Source organism: Oryctolagus cuniculus, chromosome 15 (genome assembly GCF_051225735.1).
Source record: "Oryctolagus cuniculus isolate XC-2025 breed Fujian yellow rabbit chromosome 15, ASM5122573v1, whole genome shotgun sequence".
Lineage (NCBI taxonomy): Eukaryota > Metazoa > Chordata > Mammalia > Lagomorpha > Leporidae > Oryctolagus > Oryctolagus cuniculus.
This window is the reverse complement of record NC_142881.1, coordinates 46,499,761-46,525,565: the sequence shown is the minus strand read 5'-3', so window position 1 is coordinate 46,525,565 and position 25,805 is coordinate 46,499,761. Positions and strand designations below refer to the sequence as shown.

The 25,805-nt window shown below is 36.8% G+C and overlaps 1 protein-coding gene across 5 annotated transcripts in view; it reads left to right on the top strand.

The window, feature by feature from the left end:
• The window catches only part of PCDH15 (protocadherin related 15), a 1,661,037-nt gene that overhangs the window by 1,449,281 nt on the left and 185,951 nt on the right, over window positions 1-25,805 (top strand). For all 5 annotated transcript variants that reach the window (XM_089314076.1, XM_089314072.1, XM_089314075.1 and 2 more), the window contains 2 exons: window positions 1,013-1,237; window positions 14,675-14,791. In XM_089314076.1, coding sequence (XP_089170202.1) covers window positions 1,013-1,237; window positions 14,675-14,791 — 342 coding nt within the window. The remainder of the gene's footprint in view (window positions 1-1,012; window positions 1,238-14,674; window positions 14,792-25,805) is intronic.

Below are 25,805 nucleotides of genomic sequence, written 5' to 3'. Positions count from 1 at the left end.
CCTTTTTCCCAGAGGATGACATTCACAATTCAGAGTCCTTATAAATGACATCATTTATTTCTTCCTTATATTTTGGTATGTCAGTCTTGTTTATTCTCTAAGGACATAAACTGGAGGGCACAGACTGTGCCTTGGTTCATCTCATTGCTCTCTATAAACAAAAGGATTTTATGAATGAAATATAGAATTGCTATTGGAAGAAATTTTTACTTACATTTTTAATAGCCCTTTAGTATTGCTCTGTTTATGGAAATCATCCAATAAAATTTATTTTTATATAAAATACCATTTTAATGATCACTGAACTAACAAAAATAATAAACATTTATGACATTTGTAACTGTGGTGTGATCCATTTAATTAGTAATATTTCAGTCAAAATCAAATAATAAAGTAAACATTGTCTAAATTATATGAGTCAATTTCTCTCTCTTTATCTTTTTTTTTTTTTTTATTTTTTGACAGGCAGAGTGGACAGTGAGAGAGAGAGACAGAGAGAAAGGTCTTCCTTTTGCCGTTGGTTCACCCTCCAATGGCCGCCGCGGCCAGCGCGCTGTGGCCGGCGCACCGCACTGATCCGATGGCAGGAGCCAGGATCCAGGTGCTTTTCCTGGTCTCCCATGGGGTGCAGGGCCCAAGCACCTGGGCCATCCTCCACTGCACTCCCTGGCCACAGCAGAGAGCTGGCCTGGAAGAGGGGCAACCGGGACAGAATCCGGCGCCCCGACCGGGACTAGAACCCGGTGTGCCGGCGCCGCTAGGCGGAGGATTAGCCTAGTGAGCCGCGGCGCCGGTTCTCTCTCTTTATCTTTTACTCCCTCTACATCTTTCCTCCCTCCCTTCTTCTCTGTTAAAAATTACTTAACAAAGATGCTTTTCTTTAATGATTTGTCTTTTGGTGATCTTTACACCCATGCTATTTATGTTATTCTAGGACATGATTGCCATCAGTCTTACATGTCTCTATTTTGGTAATGCCACTTATAGAACTATTCTACTTAACTTGTTACAGGCCAAAGATGTTGACCTTGGAGCAAATGTGTCTTATCGGATAAGAAGCCCAGAAGTGAAGCACTTTTTTGCACTACATCCATTTACAGGAGAACTATCACTTTTACGGAGTTTGGATTATGAAGCATTTCCAGACCAGGAAGCGACCATCACTTTTCTGGTGGAGGCTTTTGATATTTATGGAACAATGCCACCTGGTATTGCTACTGTCACAGTGGTAGTAAAGGTAAGGAATATAGATGACTTCAGATTGCTCGCTCCATGTGTAACTTTGATTTTTATAGGATACCTATCATATGTTGTGGCAATAATTCATGTTAGTATCATGCTACCAGACACAGAGCAAAGACATTCTTAATATGAAGTACGTGTGAAGATTTGAGAAATAATTATGCTTTTAGCTGTAAAAGATAAATTTGAAAGAGATTATCAATATGAATTTATAGACCATGGCTATATGGGCATGCCACTAGTCATATCACTCAGCCAAGTCGAAACTTCTTTAACCTACACATTTTTCCAAATTCCATAGCACCAGAGAAAAAAACCTCAATGTAAATTTTTAATTTAAACATTTTTAAAATAATCTGACTGAAAGGTAAAGAAATCTTGGTCTCTAGAACCAGTTAATTTGGTCTAGTTAGAAAACCCAAAATTTTGGCATGAAACAGGCTTCAGAATCAAATGGAATTGAGGTTATATTCTGGCTCAACCATTTTCAGAATTGATGATCTGTTAACTTATCTGAATTTATTACCTCATTTATTATAATATAATGCAAGATGACTGCCTGAAGGAACATAGCTTCTTTAATTTGGGAAATTCTAAGGAATGTCTTAAAAGTGGACATGAGAAAAAGTCATATATATACAGCAATTCAGCAATTCATAAATATTAGTGCACAGAAAGATCACTTGAGCTTCGTCCTAAACTTGTAGATTCTCCAAGGAAACACTTTTCCTTGAGGACAGTCGTGTATAGCAGAATTTTTGGAAAACCTGAATAATTTTATACTTCATTCAGAACATTAAGGAAAATACTTCTATCACAATATGCACATGTAAATAATTATTGGTTTACTTGATATCTGTTTCTTAGGTGATGTAAAGCAAAAGTGTTTTCATAATCATGGTATGTTGAAAAACATTTTCTTTGGGCAAGGAAGATAATAGAAAGTTGAAAGTGTACTTTCTTGGTACTAAATAGTTAAAACATCAGAAGTAGACAAAAATATCCACAATAAGCAAGAGTGAGAGTGAGAGAAGAAGGAAAGATGGAGAGACAAAGAGAACGGACAGGAGAAAGAGGAAAGGTAAAGGAGACAAGAGCTTTGTATGATAAGTGAAACACTTGAAGCTTATGATGTTTCAACGTCTATGAATGAAATACATGAATATGAATAATTACACGAGTTAAAAACTTCACTTTAATATAGGTACTGTGGTTCACAATTTATTCATTTTGATTGCTAATATAATATACCTCAAATAATATATAATTGATGAATATGGCTCTGAAACTTTCTCCTATTCCTGGCAGGAATACATCTGTGCATTTCTAAAGTCATCAGGTAGCCAACAAGAGCAAGATGATATAAAATTCTTTGTTTTTTTAAGATTTGTTTATTTTTTTGTTCGAAAGGAAGAGTTATAGAGAAAGAGAGGGATTCAGAGAGCTTTTCCATCTGTTGGTTTACTCCCTAAATGACCCCAACTACCTGAGCTGGACCAGTGCAAAATCAGGAATTTCTTCTACATTCCCCACCTGGGTACAAGATCCAGAGCACTTGAGCCATCCTCTGCAGCCTTCCTAGGACATTATTAGCAGGGAGCTGGATCAGAATGGAGCAGCTGGGACTCGAGCCAGTGCTCATATGGGATTTCAATGTCACAGGCAATGGCTTTACCTATTATCCCATCTCACTAGCCTCAATTTTTCGTGTGTGTGTATACACACATGTATGTATATATATATATATACACACACACACATACACACAGATATATTTAGAATTCTAGTGGTATGGAGACATCACAAAATCATAGACATCATGGGCTGAGGGAAAGGGAGGAGGGAGTTTGCTTTCTATTTTGAAACATTATTATTGTTAGTGTGTTATGCCATTTTGAAGTTTAGAAATCCCTTAATAAAAAATTACGGAATGTGATATTGGCTATGAAGATGTCATAATATGTAAGCAGAAAATTTATCTCATCAAGGTAAAAATAATCTAAATGGAATAATTTTAGCAAAATGGCTTCTGTGCCAGGGGAAAAAACACAGGGCAACTTTCCCTGATGTATCCTTGACTATTCATATGGTTTGGTGGAATTGAACACTTCCAACATAACAAACAGAAAGGTTATTAATGTACGGATAGTTTTTGAACAAAAAAGGGAAGAAAATACTTGATATTAATTACCTCCATCCATTTTTCCCCCATATTCAAAGATTCATACCAAAATGACATGGCCTTCTCACTCAGGACAATGTACTCACAGATACTGGTTTGGAGGCTCTGCATTAAGTTTGGGTTCATTTTTTTGGCCTGATTTGATACAGGACATCAAATTGGATTCAAAAATCTCATCTAAAAAGCAAGATGTGTATGAAATAAGCCTTAATTCCGTGTCTGGGACTTAAGCCTCCTGAAAAGTTTTTCATGTTGCCAGCGCCCGCTTTTTAATGTAAGAATAATCACGTTAGGCTTACAGCAACATCTGAGAAAGATTTATTCACTAATAGTTTTCATTTAGTCCTTGGATATTGGAGGTTTTGGGTCCAATTTTTGTGGCCTCAGCTTCTTTCTCTTATTTAAAGAAGCCAAATCATTTCACTGGTCAAGGATGCCTGACCTATACATAGTGGTTTCTTATTTGTTGCACATTCAAAATAAAACTTATCATTTAATAACAAATATCAGTTCTTATTACTTTCCAAGTTGTTAGAAGCATAATAAAATTTCTGGGAAATTTCCCCAAAATCCGACTGTCTTCTGATATACTGGTTTTTTTTTAATAACTTAGCTTGAACTTATCAGAAACAGAACTTAAAAGGTTCGTTAAATACCATTGATGCTTATAAAATTATCCTAGCTTGTTTTTAGGGAATAATGAAGAAAAATTCTTATTTCTCTGCAAATGTAGATCTTTCCCAAGCTTGCAAATTTTCTGCTACTGGTTTATTTACTTGTAATACTGACAAGCTGTTTTGCTGATAATATAATTGCATGATATTTGCTCAGAGATATTTGCACCCAAAAAAGTCACCCAGGGGAAAGCATTTTCAAGATCTCTCTCTCTTAAAATGAGTAGAAACATAATTATTTTGTAGGGAAGAAGAAGAAAGAGAAAATAACAAGTATTTATGTCTAACTGATAAAAATTATCCTAAATTTGAGGAAGAGTGGGAAAATCAAAGAGTATTTGAAAAGAAAAATATGTCCAGGGCTGGTGCAGTGGCATAGCAGGTAAAGCTGCCACCTGCAATGCTGGCATCTCACATGGGCACTGGTTCAAGTCCCAGCTGCTCCACTTCTGCTCCAGCTCTCTGCTATGGCCTGAGAAAGCAGTAGAAGATGGCCCAAGTCCTTGGGCCCCTGCATTTGCATGGGAAACCCGGAAGAAGTTCCTGGCTCCATGCTCCAGCCTTTGCAGCCATCTAGGGAGTGAACCAGCAGAAAGAAGACCTTTCTCTCTTTCTCCTCTCAATCTCTCTCTCTCTCTCTCTCTCTCTGTTTCTCTGCCTCTACTTCTCTGTAACTCTGCCTTTCAAATAAAATAATTTAATCTTTAAAAAAAAAAGAAAAAGTATGTCCGCAGAATAAACAATATACATGTATTAATGATGCCTGCAAAAACTCTCAGTGTTAAATTTCAGGAATCCAAAGTTGCAAAGACTTCACAGAACAATGATAAAAACAAAGTCATTTATAGTGTGTAATTTTATTGACTGCCTAGAATAATTGAAGCCATAAGGCTATTTGATAATTTGTATAATAGATAAATATCTAAAAATTAAAATAAAATTCTGAATAGTTTATGGAGGAAGAGCCAGTGTGAAATCTGACCTTACAAACTAAGTCATAATATATATCTGGTCTCGCAACATGAGTAACAACCTAGAAAACACACAGAAAGAATAGTTCTGTTCTCCCAAAAACTGAAAATTGAGTACAAATCACGAACACTGGTTGTGTAAATGTCTGTAATACTGGACAGCATTAAAAGGAGTATCTTGTCCAAGATAAACAGATGACCTAATTTATTTTGCTGATTGGACTGTTGAGTGAAATGGCTGCACAAGGGTGGTAGAGACAGAGAGACACATGTGACACACCTAGGAAGCAAGGAGCCTGAACTCACCCTTGGTCATGTTGTCTGTATTAGAGTGTACCAGGCTGAGGGTGGGCAGGGAAAAGTGGAGAAACCCCAGTGGAAGACCATACTATAAGTTTTTTGTGAAAAACAGTCTTGAAAGATAGAACTAGCACTTCCTTGTTTTTCTTTCTTTTTTTTATTTATTATTTGTTTATTTGTCACAGTTGGGTGAGAGAGACAGACACAGAGAAAGAGAAGTCTTCCATCCATTGGTTGACTCCCCAGATGGCTGCAATGGCCAGGACCCCAGCCAGGCTGAAGCCAGGAGCCAGGATCTTCATCTGTGTTTCCCACATGGTTGGCAGGGACTTAAACACTTAAGCCATCTTCTGCTGCTTTCCCCAGGCCATTAGCAGAGAACTGGGTTGGAAGTAGAGTAGCTGGGACATGAACAGGCACTCATATTGGATGCCGCTGTTGTAGGCAGCAGCTTCACCCACTATGCCACAATGCTGACCCCACAGCTAGCACTTTCATCTTCAGAAGGGTTTTCTTCTTCAGAGAGCAAAGTGGTATTCTTACCCTTTAGCAGAGAAGGGTGAAGATAGTCTTTCTAGATAGAAACTCTATATTCAATACCAAGGTGGCATTTGGTAAACCATAGACTTGTAACATTCAGTGCCGTAGCTGCTTTGTTGTGGCAGAATTGGTGGAGTCTTGGTTTTGATTGCGTCAGAGGAGTCATGGATTGGGAAACCAGGGAGCAGCCTAAGACTAAACAAAGTAGGTACTCAGGATATTTTTTAAATTAACAGCACCCTTCCTTTTCCTTTGCATAGGGAGGAACTTGAATAAAAGATGATTTTTGTGACCAAGCTAGTGGGAATATTGCCAAATAAATTGATAATTCTCCTTTATAGCACTCTGCTTGCTCCCTTGGAATTGTTTGGCCTAGAGAAAACACTTATTTTAGACTATAGTCATCAATTATTTTCCTCCCTTCTATTCTGTGCTGTTAACTCCTATTAATGCATTCTTTCTAATGTAGTCCCCACCAAGTTTAAAGAATGTAAATGCATCATGTAGGGCATGCCATGGGGCTGAAGTAGGTAGTTTCTTAGGATAATTGTGCTCTGTTATTCCAAAGTTTTACTAGTAACATATAACTTATTTCTTCTGAAGTACTAAACTCAAGGGACAGGCTTTGTGGGGCAGCCAACTAAGCTGCCAGATTGACCACATCCCATGTCAAAATGCCAGCTTTATGCTCAGCTACTCTGCTTCTGATCCACCTTCCTACTAATGCTTCCTAAAAACCTGTAGATAATGGCTCAAGTGCACGGGCACCTGTCATCCACGTGGTAAATCCAGATGGAGTTCTGGGCTTCTTTTTTAGCCTGGCCCAGTCCAAGCTGTTGTAGGCATTTGGGGAGTGAATCGGCAAATGGAACATTCTCCCACTCTGCCTCACATTTTTATGGGTCTCCTTTTTAGCTCCCTAAATGTCACATGCTTCTTTCTGATAGTTAGTAGAAGGTATCTTACTAATGTATATAATTAAGTCCTTTTAAGTGTCCTTGATTACCACATTTGCCCCTGATTGCCAAAGCACATGAGATGAGACTTTCTACTGACACAAGTCTCCATAGTTGAACTGCCTTTCAGGGGGCAGTGGGTGTGATAATAGCTACTGATAACATTTATTGCTAAGCACAGCTACCATTTCCCAACAGGATCTACTGTCATGGATGAATTGGCTGCTACACACTGGGGAACATTCTTGGTGTATTGGAATCTTCTATATATTTTCTAAAAATGTTAATTAGCTGACAGTGCATAATATTCCAAATAGCAATAAGTGTGCCTTCAATAATTAGAATCAGGTATGGCAGGAGATATTTTATAGAGCACTGTTTTCTAAATATACTAGTATTTGTTTTATATACCAAAAAAGTTATAGACAAATAAATTTAGGAAACATTGGGCTACATAAATATAAATTTCTATATTGGAAGCCTTTATGTGAGTCTTAATATGCTATTGTGTACTGTGAATCTCAATAAAAAATTTAATTTTCTATAATCTTAGGAATACTGATGATCATGGGCTTGTTTCATTTGTGAAGCCTCTGATAGGACTAATTTTTCAGATTGCCATTTGAGAAAATCTTAGTTCTTATGAAAATAACTAATTCTGGCTTAAAGTTTGAATTGGATGCTATGTTAAATGTAAAATTCAACTGCAGCATCTCTCCATTTTTAGCAAAAACTATACTATAAGTAAGTATGAAATTATCTTCAGAGAGATAGATTGGCTTTATGAAATGTTTGAAAGCCCACTAGGTTACTAAGATAAATTATAGTAATTAGCTGCAACATTTTTTAATTTAAAAATAGTTTTTCACATAGTTGTTTAAAAAGTTATCTATTAATTTTTAAAGTGGAATCGCAGCATCTGACGTTGGTGATCCCAGGCCCCTTTCTCCTCACCTCCAAATGTCAGGATCATGAGTGTAGGAGAAGGCACACCAGAATTGAGTCAGATCTCTCTCCCTTCTGGCTTGACAGTCTTGAGCAACTTAATGTCTCTCAGCTTCAGTTTCTTTCTATTTAAAACAGGAAGAATAACAACAGAAATAATAGCCAATGTGTAAAATTAGGCACATTAGTTTGAATGATACAGTTTATGTGTTTAGCAAATGCCTGCCATACAGTGAAACTAAAACTTAAAACACATGGGCTTGCGTGCACACACACACACACACTCACACACAATTATGACCGTTGGAAAGTTCTAAAGTAAGTTTATATTGTTATATATAGCTTGCTCAAATATTATCCTCAGAATAATCACATATTCTAACTGATGATACTGTCACAGCTCAAGAAAAAAATTAAAAATGTATCAAATCTCATTTACACATTACCACCCCAACACAAAGAAACTGCAATGGAATGATAGGTTAACTCACAGTGTTTGTTCACTTTGCACAGTATTGTCCTTCTGTAATTTATATTTTTTTTATTTTTAAAAATTATTGGGGACGGAGTTGTGGCATGGTGGGTAAAGCCACTGCCTGCAATGCTGACATCCTATAAGTAGCACTGGTTCATGTCGTGGCTGCTCTACATCCAGTCCAACTCCCTGCTAATGGCCTGGGGAAGCAGTGGAAGATGGCCCAAGTGCTTGGGCTCATGCACCTACTTGGGAGACCTGGAAGAAGCTTCTGGTTCTGGCTTCAGCCTGGCCCAGACCTAGTTATTGAGAACATTTGGAGAGTGAACCAGCAGATGGAAGACCTCTCTGTGTAACTCTGCCTTTCTAATAAATAATCTTTAAAACTACTTTTTGATGTTTATTGATTTGAAAGGGAAAGAGGGACAAAGAGACATAGATCCTCCATCTGCTGGTGCACTCCTCAAATACCCAAAACAGGCAGGTCTAGACTAGGCTGAAGCGAGGAGCCCAGTACTCAAACCAGGTCTCTCACATAGGTTGCAGGGATTCAAGTACTTGAGGCATCACCTGCTGTCTTCCAAGGTAGGCAACAGCAGGGAGCTGGAATCAGAGTGAGTCCAGCACTCAAACCCAGACACTTTGATATGGGATGTTGGCATCCCAAGTGGAATCTTAACTATTGCATCAAATGCCTGCTCCCCCCTCTAATTTATTCACATATATTAAGGATGTACTTATGTGTGAGTATGTGTAATAGTGCATGAGTGATCAGGAAACTAGAGTACATCTTGGGTTAAATTCCTTGCTGTACATTCTCATATATTTGTGCTTCTTTGCTAACATTTGTCATAACTGAAATTATTTAATTTTGTGTTTCAAAGTAAACTATAAGCTCAGTATCAGCAGACTTCATGTCTTTTCTATTTGTAGCCATATCTTTGTATCTCAGATATTGTCTGATGCACAGTAAGAACTTGATGTTTGTGATGTTGTGAGATGCTATTTGTAGCAAAGCACGATTTCCATTAAATCTACGTCAAGGATAATATGCAGCTGCCAATAACTTAGAAGAGCTTCAAACTCAGAAATTTCAAAAAAAAATACAAAATTTAGGCAGCTACAAAAGAAACATTAAGTGCAGGTTTTGATTTTTTCAAATATGTACATAAATAAAACTTACATAAAGTGAGGGAATTTAATAACTGAATTTAAGAGAGACCCATGCAAAACAGAAAAACATTTGTTTCACTGGAAATGTGATAAGACCCAAGACAAGGGATAGAAACAAGTAATATAAGACGACAACAGGAGAAATCAAGAGAGAAACAGCAGAAGGCCAACAATAGGAGCAACTAGTTAGGACTGTAAAGAGAGGGAATTTGGGAGTGGAAAATAGAACAAATTAGAAAATAGAACAGACAGAATTAACTGCACGAGTAGGCTCTCTCTGGGAAGCATAGGTATCATCAGCTCAATAAGGTTTGAAGGCCTTTGGAGTACAGGGCAGGCTAGATGTGCAGGGCGGATCCAGGGCAGGCTAGATGTGCAGGGCAGGTCCAGGGCAGGCTAGATATTCGTACTGTCAGGGCTGGACGGGACTGTTGACACAACTGAAGGCATAGCAGCTGCTGGCTCACACCCACTGTGTGTCCTCATAGGGTACACGTTAAAGGTGAGTGCTGGTGCTAGCTGCACTGTCATCCGTTTTTGCAAGATAACCAAGCTGCACTCTGATGGTGCCCTTCTATCTTGAAGCAAAGTCTCCTATGCGGAAGGAAACGCTTTACCTGTGATTTAAGAAAAAAATTATTATCTTGTTTTTTTTTTTCAAAACTAAAACTTATTTTTAATTTACAAACATATGAGAATGTTTCTATCTCCTTTCCTGGCTCATTAAAACAGTCTCTTAAATCTACTTTGTCATCTGCCAAAGTAGTACTTTCTGTGTTTTTGTATACTTTAATTTGGAAAATAAATAAATAAAACTCGTGTTTTCTCCCAGCTAGCTAATTACCTTCAGGTATAATTTTATTCGCTTGATACATGAAAACAAATTGCAAGCTTTCGTAGTAAAATAATTTCTTTTTTTAAGAAAATCATGGTGTTATTTGAATGGTGGGGAACCATTCAAAATCGTCAAGAAACATAAGGAACTAATTTTTGTTCAGGCTGACAAAAATGATAATCACAAGATGCAAACTCTTAAGGTTTTAATGAAAAAAGTGTTAACACAGGAACAAAACAGGAAGTGTTTCTTTTTGCCAATACTACCCTCTAGTGGAAGATTAGGCAATAGAAAAGGCATGGTTTTGGAGAAGAGCTTTTCCTTAATTCATTACAAAATAGAATATTTATACAAAAGCAGATTTGTGGACATTTTCATTTAGGTGTCCTTGAAGCAAAATATTACAAACTATTGATTATGCTTGTTGGCATTGCACTTCAATAAATTTTCTCATCTAAATAATGCATTGAGGAAGAGCTGTGTACAACTGGCTGCAGATCCTAACCACAGTGAAAGGTTGTAACTCAAAAATATGTACCATGTGTCATAAAAAGAAATACCGCTACAATAACTGCATTGATTTATTCTTCAGACCATCAGTGGCCAACAAATGCAAGGGGACGATCCCAATTCTTTTAATGATCTCCATTTATTTACAGCCTTAGGATTGTATCTAATCAATTTTTTTTGGCCAGATTATAAAAACAACCATTGTGTGTTGATTTAGAAGGTGACTCTTGTGAATATTATCCTCCAAAATAAAGGTCGCTATACTCAATGTAAGCAACTGTGTTGGTGGAACTGGAAAGGGACTTTGGTCTCTGAGAATCAAAATTTAAAAATATTACTGTTTTAACTATCTCCTGGAAAGGAGTACAAAGAAGAAAATTCCTAGGAACCTATTGAATGCTGAGCTTTGGAAACGCATGTCTCAAAACTCTGATGTTTGGCTTCTTTTTGAATCATTAGAAATTATAACTTAGGGATGCAAAACAATTTCCACTCCTTTAATACAAGATCCTCTCATAAAAAATAACTGACACTCTTGAAAGGATCAATGATTTACATGTTTGCCCCTGACTGCAACCTCAAAATCAATACCCTGCCCACCCCTCATTATAGAGAACTAATGCTTCCTGTATTTGTCATTTGTTCAGATTCTGAAGTTCATGGTGTATAATAGAGGTCTCATTCATAGAAGAGGTTGTGGATTCTATATGCCAAAACAGAGGGAATTATACTTTACTTTTCAGTTTTGCTTATAGTACTAATCTTCCTGTTTCTTATTAGAGGCTGCAAGTTTATTCATATTCACAACTCAGTAGTCAACTCAATTTTGAACATAAAAGGAAGCTGTGTTTGTTTGCAATAGATAATGATTCTGACCTCTTTGCAACAGGAGAAGTATATAATCACTTAACATCTGTATCACCAATTTCTGTTGCATGGGAATATTAATGTGTCTGAACAAAGATTATGTAGAATATTTTATTTTCAAATAGCAAATGAGAAAAACTGTTGTTTGCAAGGAAGAATAGATAAGTAACAAATTTGACTTTGTGTCCCAATATGCTTGACCCCAAGAACCCTAATACTGCAGAGTTTAATGATCATTTAAAAAATAAGCTAGGATATTAAGCAATTGATATTGAGAAATAAAGGCATGTAATTCTCCAGTAATGGCAAAATGCTTTTTTAAAAATGATCCTATTGTCATGGGGCTTGATTTATTATTTAGCTCTGCCAAAGGTAGATTGATTTAGGCAAAGTGATTAACCTGTGGATCAGTATTGTTGCCAATCCAATAGTAGCTAAGTAACATGAATGAAAGGACTGTTTTGGTGGAGTTGGTTTGTTTGGTTTTTATAGAAGGAAACATTGGTTTATATCTTTTTCTTGAGTTAGCGTAGTATCCCAAACACCTTTCACTGGATCGTGAAAGGGAATACAGTTTTGATAAATATTTAGTGAGTCACAATCTACATATATCAAAAGTTGTGGAAATGTGTATAAATCACTTTGAGAAAGTTCTTAAACAAGTTAACTATCTTATCTATAAGTGCATCTATTCTTTTTGTAACTTTTATTTATTAAATATAAATTTCCAAAGTACAGCTTTTGGATTACAGTGGCTCCCCCCCCCCAATAACTTCTGTCCCACCCGCAACCCTCCCATCTCATGCTCCTTCTCCCATCCCATTCACATCAAGATTCATTTTCAATTCTCTTTATATACAGAAGATCAATTTAGTATATATTAAGTAAATATTTCAACAGTTTGCATCCATACAGAAACACAAAGTGTAAAGTACTGTTTGAGTACTAGTTATAGCATTAATTCACATCATATGACACTTTAACGACAGAGATCCTACATGGGGAGTAAGTGCACAGTGACTCCTGTTGTTGATTTAACAATTGTCACTCTTATTTATGGCATCAGTAATCACCCAAGGCTCTTGTCATGAGTTGCCAAGGCTATGGGAGCCTTCTGAGTTCGCCAACTCTGATTTTACTTAGACAAGGCCATAGTCAAAATGGAAGTTCTCTCCTCCCTTCAGAGAATGGTACCTCCTTCTTTGATGGTCCATACTTTCTGCTGGGATCTCACTCACAGAGATCTTTCATTTAGGTCATTTTTTTGCCAGATGTCTTGGGTTTCCATGTCTGAAATACTCTCATGGACTTTTTAGCCAGATCTGAATGTCTTAAGTGCTGATTCTGAGGCCAGAGCACTGTTTAGGATATCTGCCATTCTATGAGTCTGTTGTGTATCCCACTTCCCATGTCAAAACCACAATGAGGTTTCACCTCACCCCAGTCATAATGGCTCACATACAGAAATCTACCAACAACAGATGCTGGTGAGGATGTGGGTGAAATGGGACCCTAACCCACTGTTGGTGGGAATGCAAACTGGTAAAGCCACTATGGAAGTCAGTCTGGAGATTCCTCAGAAACCTGAATATAACCCTACCATACAACCCAGCCATCCCACTCCTTGGAATTTACCCAAAGGAAATTAAATTGGCAACAAAAGAGCTGCCTGCACCTTAATGTTTATTGCAGCTCAATTCACAATAGCTAAGACCAGGAATCGACCTAAATGCCCATCAACAGTAGACTGGATAAAGAAATTATGGGACATGTACTCTATAGAATACTATACAGCAGAAAAAAAAAGGAAATCCAGTCATTTTAAACAAAATAGAGGAATCTGGAAAACATCATACTGAATGAAATAAGCCAGTCCCAAAGGGACAAATATCGTATCTTCTCCCTGATCTGTGACAACTAACCGAGCACCAAGGAGGAAACCTGTTGAAGTGAAATGGACACTATGAGAAACAGTGACTTGATCAGCCCTTGTCCTGTTGATGTACAATGTAATACTTTATCCATTTTAGTATTTTTTATGTTCTACTTAATACTATTGGATGAACTATTTAATTAACACACAATTATTCTTAGGTGTTTAAATTTAAGTGAAGAGTGATCCCTGTTAAATGTAAGAGTGGGAATAAGAGAGGGAGGAGATGTACAGTTGGCACATGCTCAATCGGACTTCCCCCAAACGGTAGAGTTAGAAATGTGTTTGGGGATTCCAATTCAATTGCATCAAGGTAGCATGTACCAATGCCATCTCACTAGTCAAAGTGATCAGTTTCAGTTTATAAATGATCATAATGATAGGATTAAGAGTCAAAGAGATCACATAAACAAACTAGTGTCTGCTAATACTAACTGATAGAATTAAAAAGGAGAGAACTTTCCAGTGCATCTATTCTTAAAGGCAGTTACTGTAGTATTCTACAGGGTATTCTTTGATTATTTAACATGTCTCTAAATATGTGAAATGATATCAAAGGATACTTCACAGTTTGGATCTGAAATGCTCTAATCATAAAACTATGCTAATTATACAAAATAACTGGCAATTGCTACAGAAGCATACAAAGATCTCTTTTGAAAAGCAAGAAAAACAAAGCAAATAAAAACTGTCTTTTGAACCTTTTCTTGTAGAATGGCATATTTTAAGAAGTTTGTTTTTCTTGCCTTCAAAGGTTAAGATATTCTATCATATCTTTAGAAACAACTGAGAGAAAATTTCAAGCCTCACTTCAGTCTCTCGCAGGTGCATTTTTGGTTTGTCAGACTGCTTACTCCTGTGAAATGGCCTTTGGTTGATACTGCACACACTCATAATGCGTAGAAGCTCTACCAATTTCCTCTGAGGTGACCATCCACAATGAATGTAATGGCATTGAGAAGATGGAAGGCTGACAGTGGAAAATGAATCGAGTGATCTGAAGTCAAGGAGTTCATCTAGTCACTGCGTTCCTCCCCTGCTTTAACTGAAACTCCTAATTGTGTTTTGCAGGACATGAATGATTATCCTCCTGTGTTTAGTAAGCGAATCTACAAAGGCATGGTGGCCCCAGATGCGGTTAAGGGAACACCTATCACAACGGTTTATGCTGAAGACGCAGACCCTCCTGTAAGTAGAAAGCATTGAATACCCATCATTCTAGTGAGGAAGATCTTTAACACTGACAATTGATCCAGTTCCCAAGACACCGTTCCCTTCCACCATGTTTTGTCCACTTGTCTATGGCACCCACAGGTACAGAACATGCTTCATATGGTTCTTAGTGACCCTGGGCAATTAAGGGTATGCTTTTCTTTTATTGGAGTTCACAATTCATGTACAGTACATGGTAGATAGATGTGGAAAGATTTGTCTACATTTGGAATCACATTTTAGGTGCTTTACTGAGAAGTGTAAGCTTAGTTTAATCTGGATAGCTTTAGAATCGCGTATTTTCCATTTTATACATATAAGATGATTTTGTTAGCAAACTACCATACTCATAGAATTTATATTGAATGTATTAATTTGGATAAGGTAAAATCTTACTCAGAACTTATTTTGTAGATTACTTTATCATTCAGAACTTTCAATTCTTTTGAGATATCCCAGATTACCTCTCATGAAAGAGTTTCCACCAGAATATTATAGCAGAAATGTAGTAAATGGTCCTTAATGATGACTTCTTAATGTATTTAAAATAACATATGAAAGTAGTAACTATATAAAAATGTCTTCTAGAAATACCTAGCTTGCTTTTGAAATACTTATTCTTTATTCTAATAAGGGCTGAATGCTGCAGATTTAAGTATTTGAGTGAGCTCATGCTACAGCATTGTCTGATGGATTCTAGAAAAAAATCAATGAAAATATTAAATGAATCTTTTCAAAAAGTAAGAAAATAGAAAAATGAAAACTCTGAAGGGCATGAGTGATTCAGAAATGTTTTTCTATCACTAATATAAATAACAATTTGATAATTTTTTTTCTTTAATAAAAGGTGATGGCAGCCATAACATTTTGCAGCACCAATTGTGACAAGCTCATATAAAGTCTATTGTGACTATAAGGTCTTGAAAAATAATAATGTTAACATGAAAGCAATGACCTTTAACTCAGAAGCTCCTTTTCTTATGTGTTAAAATGTCTTTGAAACTGATTTATTACATCTTGGGAAATATAATGGATAAATTTTTATAGCCTTAAATACACTAATAGAGATGATGAATGTGAAATGGGTGGTTCATCTGTTTTTTCTGAGTAAACTATCGTAGGCTTATGTATTTTGAAATTAGAAACACCCATTCAGGGAGGAGGAGGCAAGATGGACTAAGAGTCAAAGGAAGCACATAAACAAGTCTAGTACCTGCTAATACTAACCGATAGAATAAATAAAGGGGAGAGTGATCCAACATGGGGAGCAAGATACTCAGCAGACTCATAGAATGGCAGATGTCCTAAACAGCACTCTGGCCTCAGAATCAGCCCTAAAGGCATTCTGAACTGGCTGAAAAGCCCATGAGAGTATTTCAGGCATGGAAAGCCAAGACACTCTGGGGGAAAAAAAAAACCTAAATGAAAGATCCCTGTGAGTGAGATCCCAGCAGAAAGTATGGACCATCAAAGAAGGAGGTACCTTTCTCTGAAGGGAGGAGAGAACCTCCACTTTGACTATGACCTTGTCTAAACAAAATAAGAGTCGGAGAACTCAAGGGACTTCCATAGCCTTGGAAACTCATGACTGGTGCATAGGGAGATTACTGATGCCATAAACAGGAGTGTCAATTTGTAAAGTCAACAACAGGAGTCACTGTGCACTTACTCCTCATGTAGGATCTTTGTCCTTAATGTGCTGTACATTGAGACTTAATGCTATAACGAGTACTCAAACAGTATTTTTCACTTTGTGTTTCTATGGGGGTGCAAACTGTTCAAATATTTACTTAATGTATACTAAACTGATCTTCTGTAAAAAAAAAAAAAAAAAAAAAAAAGAAGAAATTATCAATTCCCAACTTGACTCTCACTGGGATTAAACATGACAATAGGTCTGATCTGATTTCATCATCATTTAAAAAAATCATCTATTATTTTTCACTTTATGTTTCTGTGTGGGAGCAAACTTTTGAATTCTTTACTTAATGTATGCTAAACTGATCTTCTGTATATAAAGAGAATCGAAAATGAATCTTGATGTGAATGGAAGGGGAGAGGGAGTGGGAAAGGGGAGGGATGCGGGTGGGAGGGACGTTATTGGGGGGAAGCCATTGTAATCCATAAGCCGTACTTTGGAAATTTATATTCATTAAATAAAAGTTAAAAAAAAAGAAAAAACAAAAACAAAAAAAAAAAAGAATTTGATTCAAAAAAAAAGAAAAGAAACACCTATTCATTTCTATTTGACACATGTTTGGAGCATCAACTACATACCGGTCATTGTGCTAACCAGTTTCTGTGGTCAAAAAACTGACAGGAGTAGGTATTTTGTGTAGCATTTTAGACCCCCATTGTCCATTTCAGAACACCTGCATTTGAATCCCCACTCCTGCCACTGCAGGCCCTGGGAGGCAGTGGTGATTGCTCGAGGAGTTGGGTTCTTGCTTCCAGCGGGGTAGCCCTGGATTTTGTTCTTGGCCCCCTGCCTTTGCCCTGACCAAGACACTGCTGTTGCGGGCACTTAAGGAGTGAAGTGGAGGATGAGAACACTCTTTATGTCTCTCACTCTTTATCTATCTGTCCCTCTCTGTCTGTTCCTTTCATATTTCTCAAGCAAATAAAACAGATTAAAAATATAAACTGGTAAACTTCTAGGAAAGGCAGAACTGTAACTTAAAATTATAACACTATCAAATGTCTCTTAAAAACACAGTGTTGCCAGCGCCGCGGCTCACTAAGCTAATCCTCTGCCTTGCGGCGCCGGCACACTGGGTTCTACTTCCGGTCGGGGCACTGGATTCTGTCCCAGTTGCCCCTCTTCCAGGCCAGCTCTCTGCTGTGGCCAGGGAGTGCAGTGGAGGATGGCCCAAGTGCTTGGGCCCTGCACCCCATGGGAGACCAGGAGAAGCACCTGACTCCTGGCTCCTGCCTTTGGATCAGTGCGGTGCACAGGCCACAGCACACCAGCCGTGGCGGCCATTGGAGGGTGAACCAATGGCAGAGGAAGACCTTTCTCTCTGTCTCTCTCTCTCACTGTCCACTCTGCCTGTAAAACAAACAAACAAACAAACAAACAAAAAACAGTGTTTTAACTTAAATTTCAAAAAAATTTGCATTGTTGCCAAATTTAGACATGTTAAGTTTAATGGTTTTAATGAGAGAGTAAAAGTAGCACTGTATTTCAGCCATTTGGGACTGACCCCAAAGTTTTAGTACAGGTTATAAAATCCTTACTTCACCTCTGCACCCATGCCTTCCCTACCTAGCTTGATATTCTGGTCATATCTATCACTGAGAGAGAATTGTCTTGGTTTGTTGCCTGTTCTATAAATTAATTCATGCATAATATTTGTCTAGAGAGACGATACTGTTTTATGCCCAGAATCTCTTTTATAGAAATTTACCAGGTGAGGATTTCACATTTCTTTGGGAAAAGTTATTAGTTTTGCATTCTCTGTACTGTCATAATTTTTTAAAATTTATTTTGAGAGAGAGAGAGAGAGACAGAGAAGGAGATGGAGTTATTGAGCTTGTGTACTCCTATCCACTAGTTCTCTCTCCAAATGCCCACAATAGCTGAGACTAGGGAAGACTGCAGCCAAGAACTGAGAACTCACTCCAGGTCTCCCATGTGAGTGACATGAGTGCAGTCACCTGAGCCATCGTGCTACTTCCCACAGTCCACACTGTTGAGAAGCCGGTGCCAGGAGCAGGGCTGGGTATTCAATTTTGGCATTCAAATGAGGGAGGTCAGTGTACTAACAGCTAGAACAAATGCCTGTTCATATTGTAATAGTTTTTAACATTTTATATATGATGCTGCCTTTTTAATAGATGAAAAGGAGTTACAAATTATTCAAATGGAATAATGACTGTGCTTGTTTTGGTTATTTAGTAACCAAATTCAGTTACTGAGTACCAGATTCAGTTTTGATCCTTGAAACAGGTGGTATTCTGGTCTAATTTTTCTGATTTGATCTTTTGAATTATTTCTCCAAATTGCATCTCTAAATCAGAAACCACACATGTCAAAATTTTAAAATTGCATTACATTTCTCAGAATGCAAGTATTGTGTTACATATTTTTTTAAAAAATTATTATAGATTTTCAATTATTATTTTGTGTCAGTGCCATAAAAACAGAAATAATATTATGAGGATGAATCTGCTGTGTTTTCTACTCTGTTACTATTTTTTAGAAAACTTTTATTTAATAAATATAAATTTCAAAATTACAATTTTTGGATTATAGATGTTCTCCTACCCCATACCCGTGCTCCCAGCCCCAAACCATCCCACCTCCTACTCCCTCTCGCATCCCATTATTCATTAAGATTCGTTTTTAATTATCTTTATATACAGAAGATCAACTCTATACTATATATTTATATATAGTAAATATTTTAATAGTTTGCACCTACACAGATATACAGAGTATAAAGTACTGTTTGAAGACTTGTTTTACCGTTAATTCTCATAGTACAACACATTAAGGATAGAGGTCCTACATTGGGAGCAAGTGCGTAGTGAATCTTGTTGATTTAACAATTGACACTCTTATTTATGACGTCAGTGATCACCCGAGGCTCTTGTAATGAGCTGCCAAGGCTATGGAAGCCTCTTGAGTTCACAAACTCCAGCCTTATTTAGACGAGGCCATATTCAAAGTGGAAGTTCTCTCCTCCCTTCAGAGAAAGGCACCTCCTTCTTTGATGGGCCGTTCTTTCCGCTGGGATCTCACTCGCAGAGATCTTTCATTTAGGTTTTTTCTTTTTTCTTTCTTTTTTTTTTTTTTTTTGCCAGAGTGTCTTGGCTTTCCATGCCTGAGTAACTCTCGTGGGCTTTTCAGTCACATCTGAATGCCTTAAAGGCTGATTCTGAGGCCTACTCTGTTACTATTATAAATGTTATTTTATTAGTAGAAAATAATTTCAACATCACAGCGCCATATTCGCCAGGGATCCTGTCAGTTCCTCTACGTAGGTCTCTAAGTGTCTCTTGCAATAGTGTCTTTACCTAGTGGTCTCTCTTCTAAACCAGAATGGAAATTCCAGGCTGCATTTCCACATTTAATGCTATGCCTGGGATTTAGTAGTGAATCATTTTGTTTAATAATTTAATAAATGCATGAATTTTTGGTTAAGTCTGTGCTCTCAGGATTGACAAAATGTGCCAGATCCTCAGACGTGTAGTTATGAGGAACTCCAGGAAAATTTCTTACTGTCTCCCATCCTTAGTCTGGATTTGATTGCTGTGAACATTCAATGAGGTGATACATATTTATACCTAGCTCAGCTTCTGACCATCTTATATCCTGTAGCTCTAGTATCCAGCCATAGCTATTACATTTTTAGAGGATGGCCTCATCTTTTGTTCAAGGCATCTTGTTTCTTTTGAATGGAATGAAAACCACCCATTTTAAGCTAGAAAATAACAACAAAACCCTCTGAAGAATCAGATAGAGAAACTGGATAAGGTCTGAAAGCTGGAGAGAGCATCTTGGCTGAATATAAATTAAGAATTATAAAATGCATGTTGTGCAAAACTAAAGTGCTCCACAGGGAGAAAAAAAGAAATCATTCAGGGATTTCCTTCCACCCTACCTCCACTGGATTAAAGCTGTTAGGACTTCTTTTTTCCTCTGCTGTTGTGACAGGACTGACATTATATAGCTCTCAGGAGTTGTTAACAGTGAATTCCAGATTATTTTGGATATTAAAAGTTGCCAAGTTTTTCTTCCTGCTTGCCAGAGACTTTGCACTTCAGACTTTGACCAAACAAAACTGCAAGTGTAATTTCCACTTGCATATTTTGATTCTTTCCAAAACTGCAGGAAAAACTCTGATACAAGGATTCTTATTGTAGGTGGGGTTGAATGCCTGGCAGGATAATATTCTCTGTGGGCCTTTGTATGTGGAACAATTGGAATAAATAGACATCATGTTTTGCTCTTTTCCATGGAATGAGACTTAGGTAACTCAAAAGAGAGAACTTGTTGCTACACTTTTCTTTCCAGTTTAGAAATTTGTATAGATTTTGTTTAAGTCAACAATTAGAACATATTTAATATCAACAATTCTGTTCATATCTCCTATTTGCATAGAAATATATTATTAGAAGTTTGTCTACATTTAAGATTTGTTTTTCAGACCTTTATATTGATTTATGAAATCAAAACAGAACACATCAAAACAATCTCCATAAAAATCTTATTGATTGTCAATAATGGGCTTTAAAATCAGTTATCAGATACTGACTATTCTTGCTATACTTTTCCCAGAATGTAAAGTACATGTAATTTATATTGATATTCATATGAATAATTATATATTTAAATTAACGTAAGATAATTACTATTAATTGACAGCTATTTGGATAAACAATAATTTACAGAAAGAAAAAGACAGAAGTTGTTAGTGGAAATATCTCCTTTCCCTTTGTTGAGGTTTGAGGTTTATATTAACCTTTCAGAGTTCAACAAGCTACCTGAGGAATTATTTGCAAAGCATTTTCCTAGGTAGTTTCAGTCATTCAAGTGCACATTTGTTGATCTCTGGAGAGTGAAACAGAGGGCCAGATTTTTTTTTTTTTTTCCTGTCATGCACATCGTGTTCTATTAAAATGTGATGTCATGAATACCAGATAATTGTGACCATCTTCTCAAGACACTTAACCCTCCTGGTAATCATCCTGCTGCAATCCATTGGTAGACAGAATAGCAGGAGTAAAAAGCAACAATAACCTTTACTTATAACTTGCTACTTGCTTGCCTCACCTGCAATAGTTAAAATTGTTCAGGGTCAGGAGTTTTTAAATCATATTTTTATCTCCAGATAATGTGGACCTTCAGTACCATTTTCCTTTGGTATCTCTCTACTGATCTATTTTTCATCCCTACCACATACTGGCCTGTGTTGTTATGCTATATCCATTTAGGTTATTGCTAGCAGTGTAGCAGAAACTCTGGTTTTCAAGATCAGCGACTACTAGCTATGATTGCTAACCGTGGAGCACTCCGTGGTATTTTATTTTTTTTTTTCATTCACATCAAAGCTAAATAGGGAAATAATCAAGAACTGTTTCACTGTGAATGCCAGCTTGTGAAAATTGAGATGATGTGGCCCCTGCCTGAATCCCTATGGTCTCTAGTACTTAATTAGAAAGAAAGCATACTATGATGTAGTCTGGGGCTTGATCTTTCAAATGACAATGGATTATAATTAAATTTGAAAGTGTAAGTGGGTACAAAGAGAAGGTTTTGTGAGAAAGTCTAGACTTGAATAATGTTTAGAAAAGGCTTTTTCCTCCACAGGTTTTATGTGTTTTAAAAATCTATGCCATTTGCTTTGTTTTTCGGTACATAGATTGTTGCATAACATATGGTATATGACAGGGAACATACATTGTTAACAACAAATATATTGTTAATATTCATTGAGACCAATATTATAATTAATATTTCAGATATAAATGATGCTCTTCAAATTTAAAAACCCCCATGTTTACCGGAGCTAACAAGACTTTCTCCTTGTGCAGCAAATGGAAATGTGGGTAAACTGCTTGTTTTAACCTTTATACATCCTATGAAGTGTCAGCAATTAACTTTTTTTAATTTTTACTATTCTACTGCTTCTGCTTCTTTTTTGTGGAGATAAACCTCCTAGGAACAAGGTCCCAATACAAAACAGATTTCCAGAAAAATTGAGTGAAGTATGACACGTTTTCTCTGGGGCTGACCCAGAGACCTCCCTTGTGGCTTAAATGAATTTCTTAGAAGAGGAAATAGAGAACTTTTGAAAGGGTGTCTTCATTGGTCATGATCTGGATCTTTGGCCTTAACAGCCTATAATCTAAGCCACTGTTAATATTGGTCTTTCTGTAATGTACTTTGCAATTTCTCCATACAATTGAATTATGGCTGTTTTTAGGCAATACAGTTACATAAAAGGGTCTGATAGAACCTAATCCTTTCTTAACACATGCGTTTATTACAGGTTGAATTAATGTAAGGATATGATAAGATCCAGATAAAGTCATTAGAGACATCAACATGTTGTTCAAAGAATGGGGAATGGATATGTTCTGACGAAGTATGATCCTGCTCTGGATGGGAATTCTACATCTCAAAATATAGGGGATGCATTTAAGCCAGGATAGAGGAAATTATCAAGGAAACAATATCTAAATATCATAGTAAAGCATTTAAAATATCCTCATGAATTTCTGAAACATTGTTTGAATGTGATCTGATTCCATAAATGTTAGCTATTTAAAACAGCATATTACAACTGTATTTAAAGTTCACTTGTAGACATGAATTGTAGCAGATATTGTTTGTGCCATGAAATTTATTTTATAGAAAATGGAAGGTGACTAAAAAAACAAGCAGGTAGTGACAAAAATCAAAGCTAATAATTCCTTGTGATTTTCAGTATTCATTGGATGAAATAATTAATAAAGACCGGGGGACAAGTTGATGGCTATTGCCTTAATTCCAGTATTAAAATTACATGATAAGCAATGGGAATGGAGAAAATGAAAATATTTATGTGTCATTCAGATAGAAGACTTGACAGCAAATTGGGCACAAGGTCAGAGACAGAATAAGGGTACGCCTAAAAATGAATCATGTATTACTGGCTGGGAGGAGAAATGTAGTTGAAAGAGTTGATAGAAATGATCTAGATAGATAACAAAACTATTTTAAAGAGAAAATAATGACATCGATTTGAAGACAATTTAAATCTGAAATGACTTAGAAACATCTAAGTGTAGCTATCTGTAAAATGATAAAGGTAGAAGGATTTCTATCCATCTGCCTTCTCTTTCTCAGCCCTGGCAGGAAGCTTATCTCATTCCAGGAGTTACAGAGTCAACATACCAAGAAGTCTATGTTATCTAACTCTGAGAGGAGGCTGGAAGTAAATGGCAAGTTGAAGCCAAGGTCTCCTTTGCACAAATTAAAGCACTGTGAGGACCTGAGGTAGATATTAGGCACCCCTGACTGCTTTGATCTAATGCCAGGATGATTTGGCTGCACTTCAAGCACTGGGGATGGATTAGCCAGAAAATATCAGGCTATGAACTTAGGAAAGAAATGTGGACATACTCCCAGGAGTGACCCAAATAGAAGGTTAAGCTGTGAGAGTCTACGCATTTTCCAAGATAGAATATATCATCAGATAAGAGAAAAAATGAAACATAACAAAAGATTTAGGGGATAAATCAGAGTTAAGAATGAAAAGAGCCAGGGGTTGGAAAGGCCAAGAAGGTAGGAGAGAATCTTCTAGTGCTGTGGTGTAGATGAGGATGGATATTCAGTGAAGTGCACTAAATGAATGGTGGAAGATTTTACCAGAAGTGCAAGAATGAAATCTGAATAATGAGCACGTTTCTGTTGATTGCACACTCATGAGCATCCTTCCTGGTAAATTTGTCTCTGGGCTCTTGATAGTGCTTCCTTGTGCTTTCAATTTTTTGTGTGCCTGAGTGATTTCACAGTATATTTTATATTTATGGGTTACATTTTGTTTTGGCCCAATCAGTTTAATATTTATTATGTTTTATGTGAAAATTACATATGTGCATTATCAATGAAATATATTTAGGGCATCTTAATTATATTTTGTTGAAATATTTATAACAATAACTCATTTCTATTTCTATATATAAACCTATAAAATGATTTATGCCACTCCCTTCATATTCTCACCCACCCAATTTTAGGCTCTTTGTTTTGTTGCAACTCAGCTTATTTTCATGTCTTTACCCTTTTTAAAGATTTATTTATATTGTTTGAAATGCAGAATGACAGAAAGAGCAGGAGATCTATGCACTGGTTCTCTGCTCCAATGGCCACAAAGGAGGAGCTCCTTTGTGGAGCTCCCTGCAGGTCTTTCCCTTGGGTGATAAGGGCCCAAGTACGTGAGCCACCTTCCCCTGTTTTCTGAGGCACATTAGCAGAGCAGGTGGGACTGGACCTGGCACTGTGATCTGGGATGCCAACATCACAAGCAGCAGCTTAACCTACCACGCCATCATCTTGGCGTCACATCTTTTCTTTCTGCAATCGTATACTTTATGATCTTTTCTCCATTTTATTTTGTTTTTTTTTTTTAATTAATAATGATTATATGTACTTATGGGCTACAGTGTGACATTTCAATACATGTATACAGTGTGCACTGATCAAATCAGGGTATTCAACATCTCCCCTTCTTTATATTACTTTATGGTTAGAAACTTGGAACTGCTTTTGTCTGTTTGCTCATAAAATAGATAATAGTTTGGGACCAATGTTATGGTGTGGTGGAGTAAGCCACCACTTGCAAAGCTAGCGTCCCATATCATAGTGCTTATTGAAGTGCGGGATGTTCTCTGACCCATCTTTCTGCTAATGTACCTGGGAAAGTTGCAGATTATGGCTTAGGTGCTTGCCACCCACATGAGAAACCCAGATAAAGCTCCTTGCTTTAGCCTGACCCATCCCTGACTGTTGTGGCCATTTGGAGAGTGAACAAGCAAATGGAAGAGGTATCTCCCTTTCTCCATCTCTGTAACTCTGCCTAACCAATAAATAAATAAAAATAAATGCTGTTTTACATATATATATGTATATATAGTTTGTTATGGAATATAGTCACTCTACTATGTTGAATAACACTAAGAAATTATTCATTTGATCTAACTCTGTTTGATACTTGTTATCCAAACTCCCTTTATTCCTCCATCCATCTAAGCCTCTAGTAATCAATCTGTTAATTGAGTTTTTTACATTCCAGATATGAAAAAGAACATGTAGTATTTTTCCTTCTGTGTCTGACTTATTTCACTTAACATGATATTCTCCAGCTCCATTCAAGTTTTCAAATAACAAGGTTTAATTTGTTTTGAGTGAATAATAATAATTGTATGAATGTTTACCACATTTTATTTATGTACTCATCTGATGATGGATGCCTGGATTTATTCCATATCTTGGCTATTA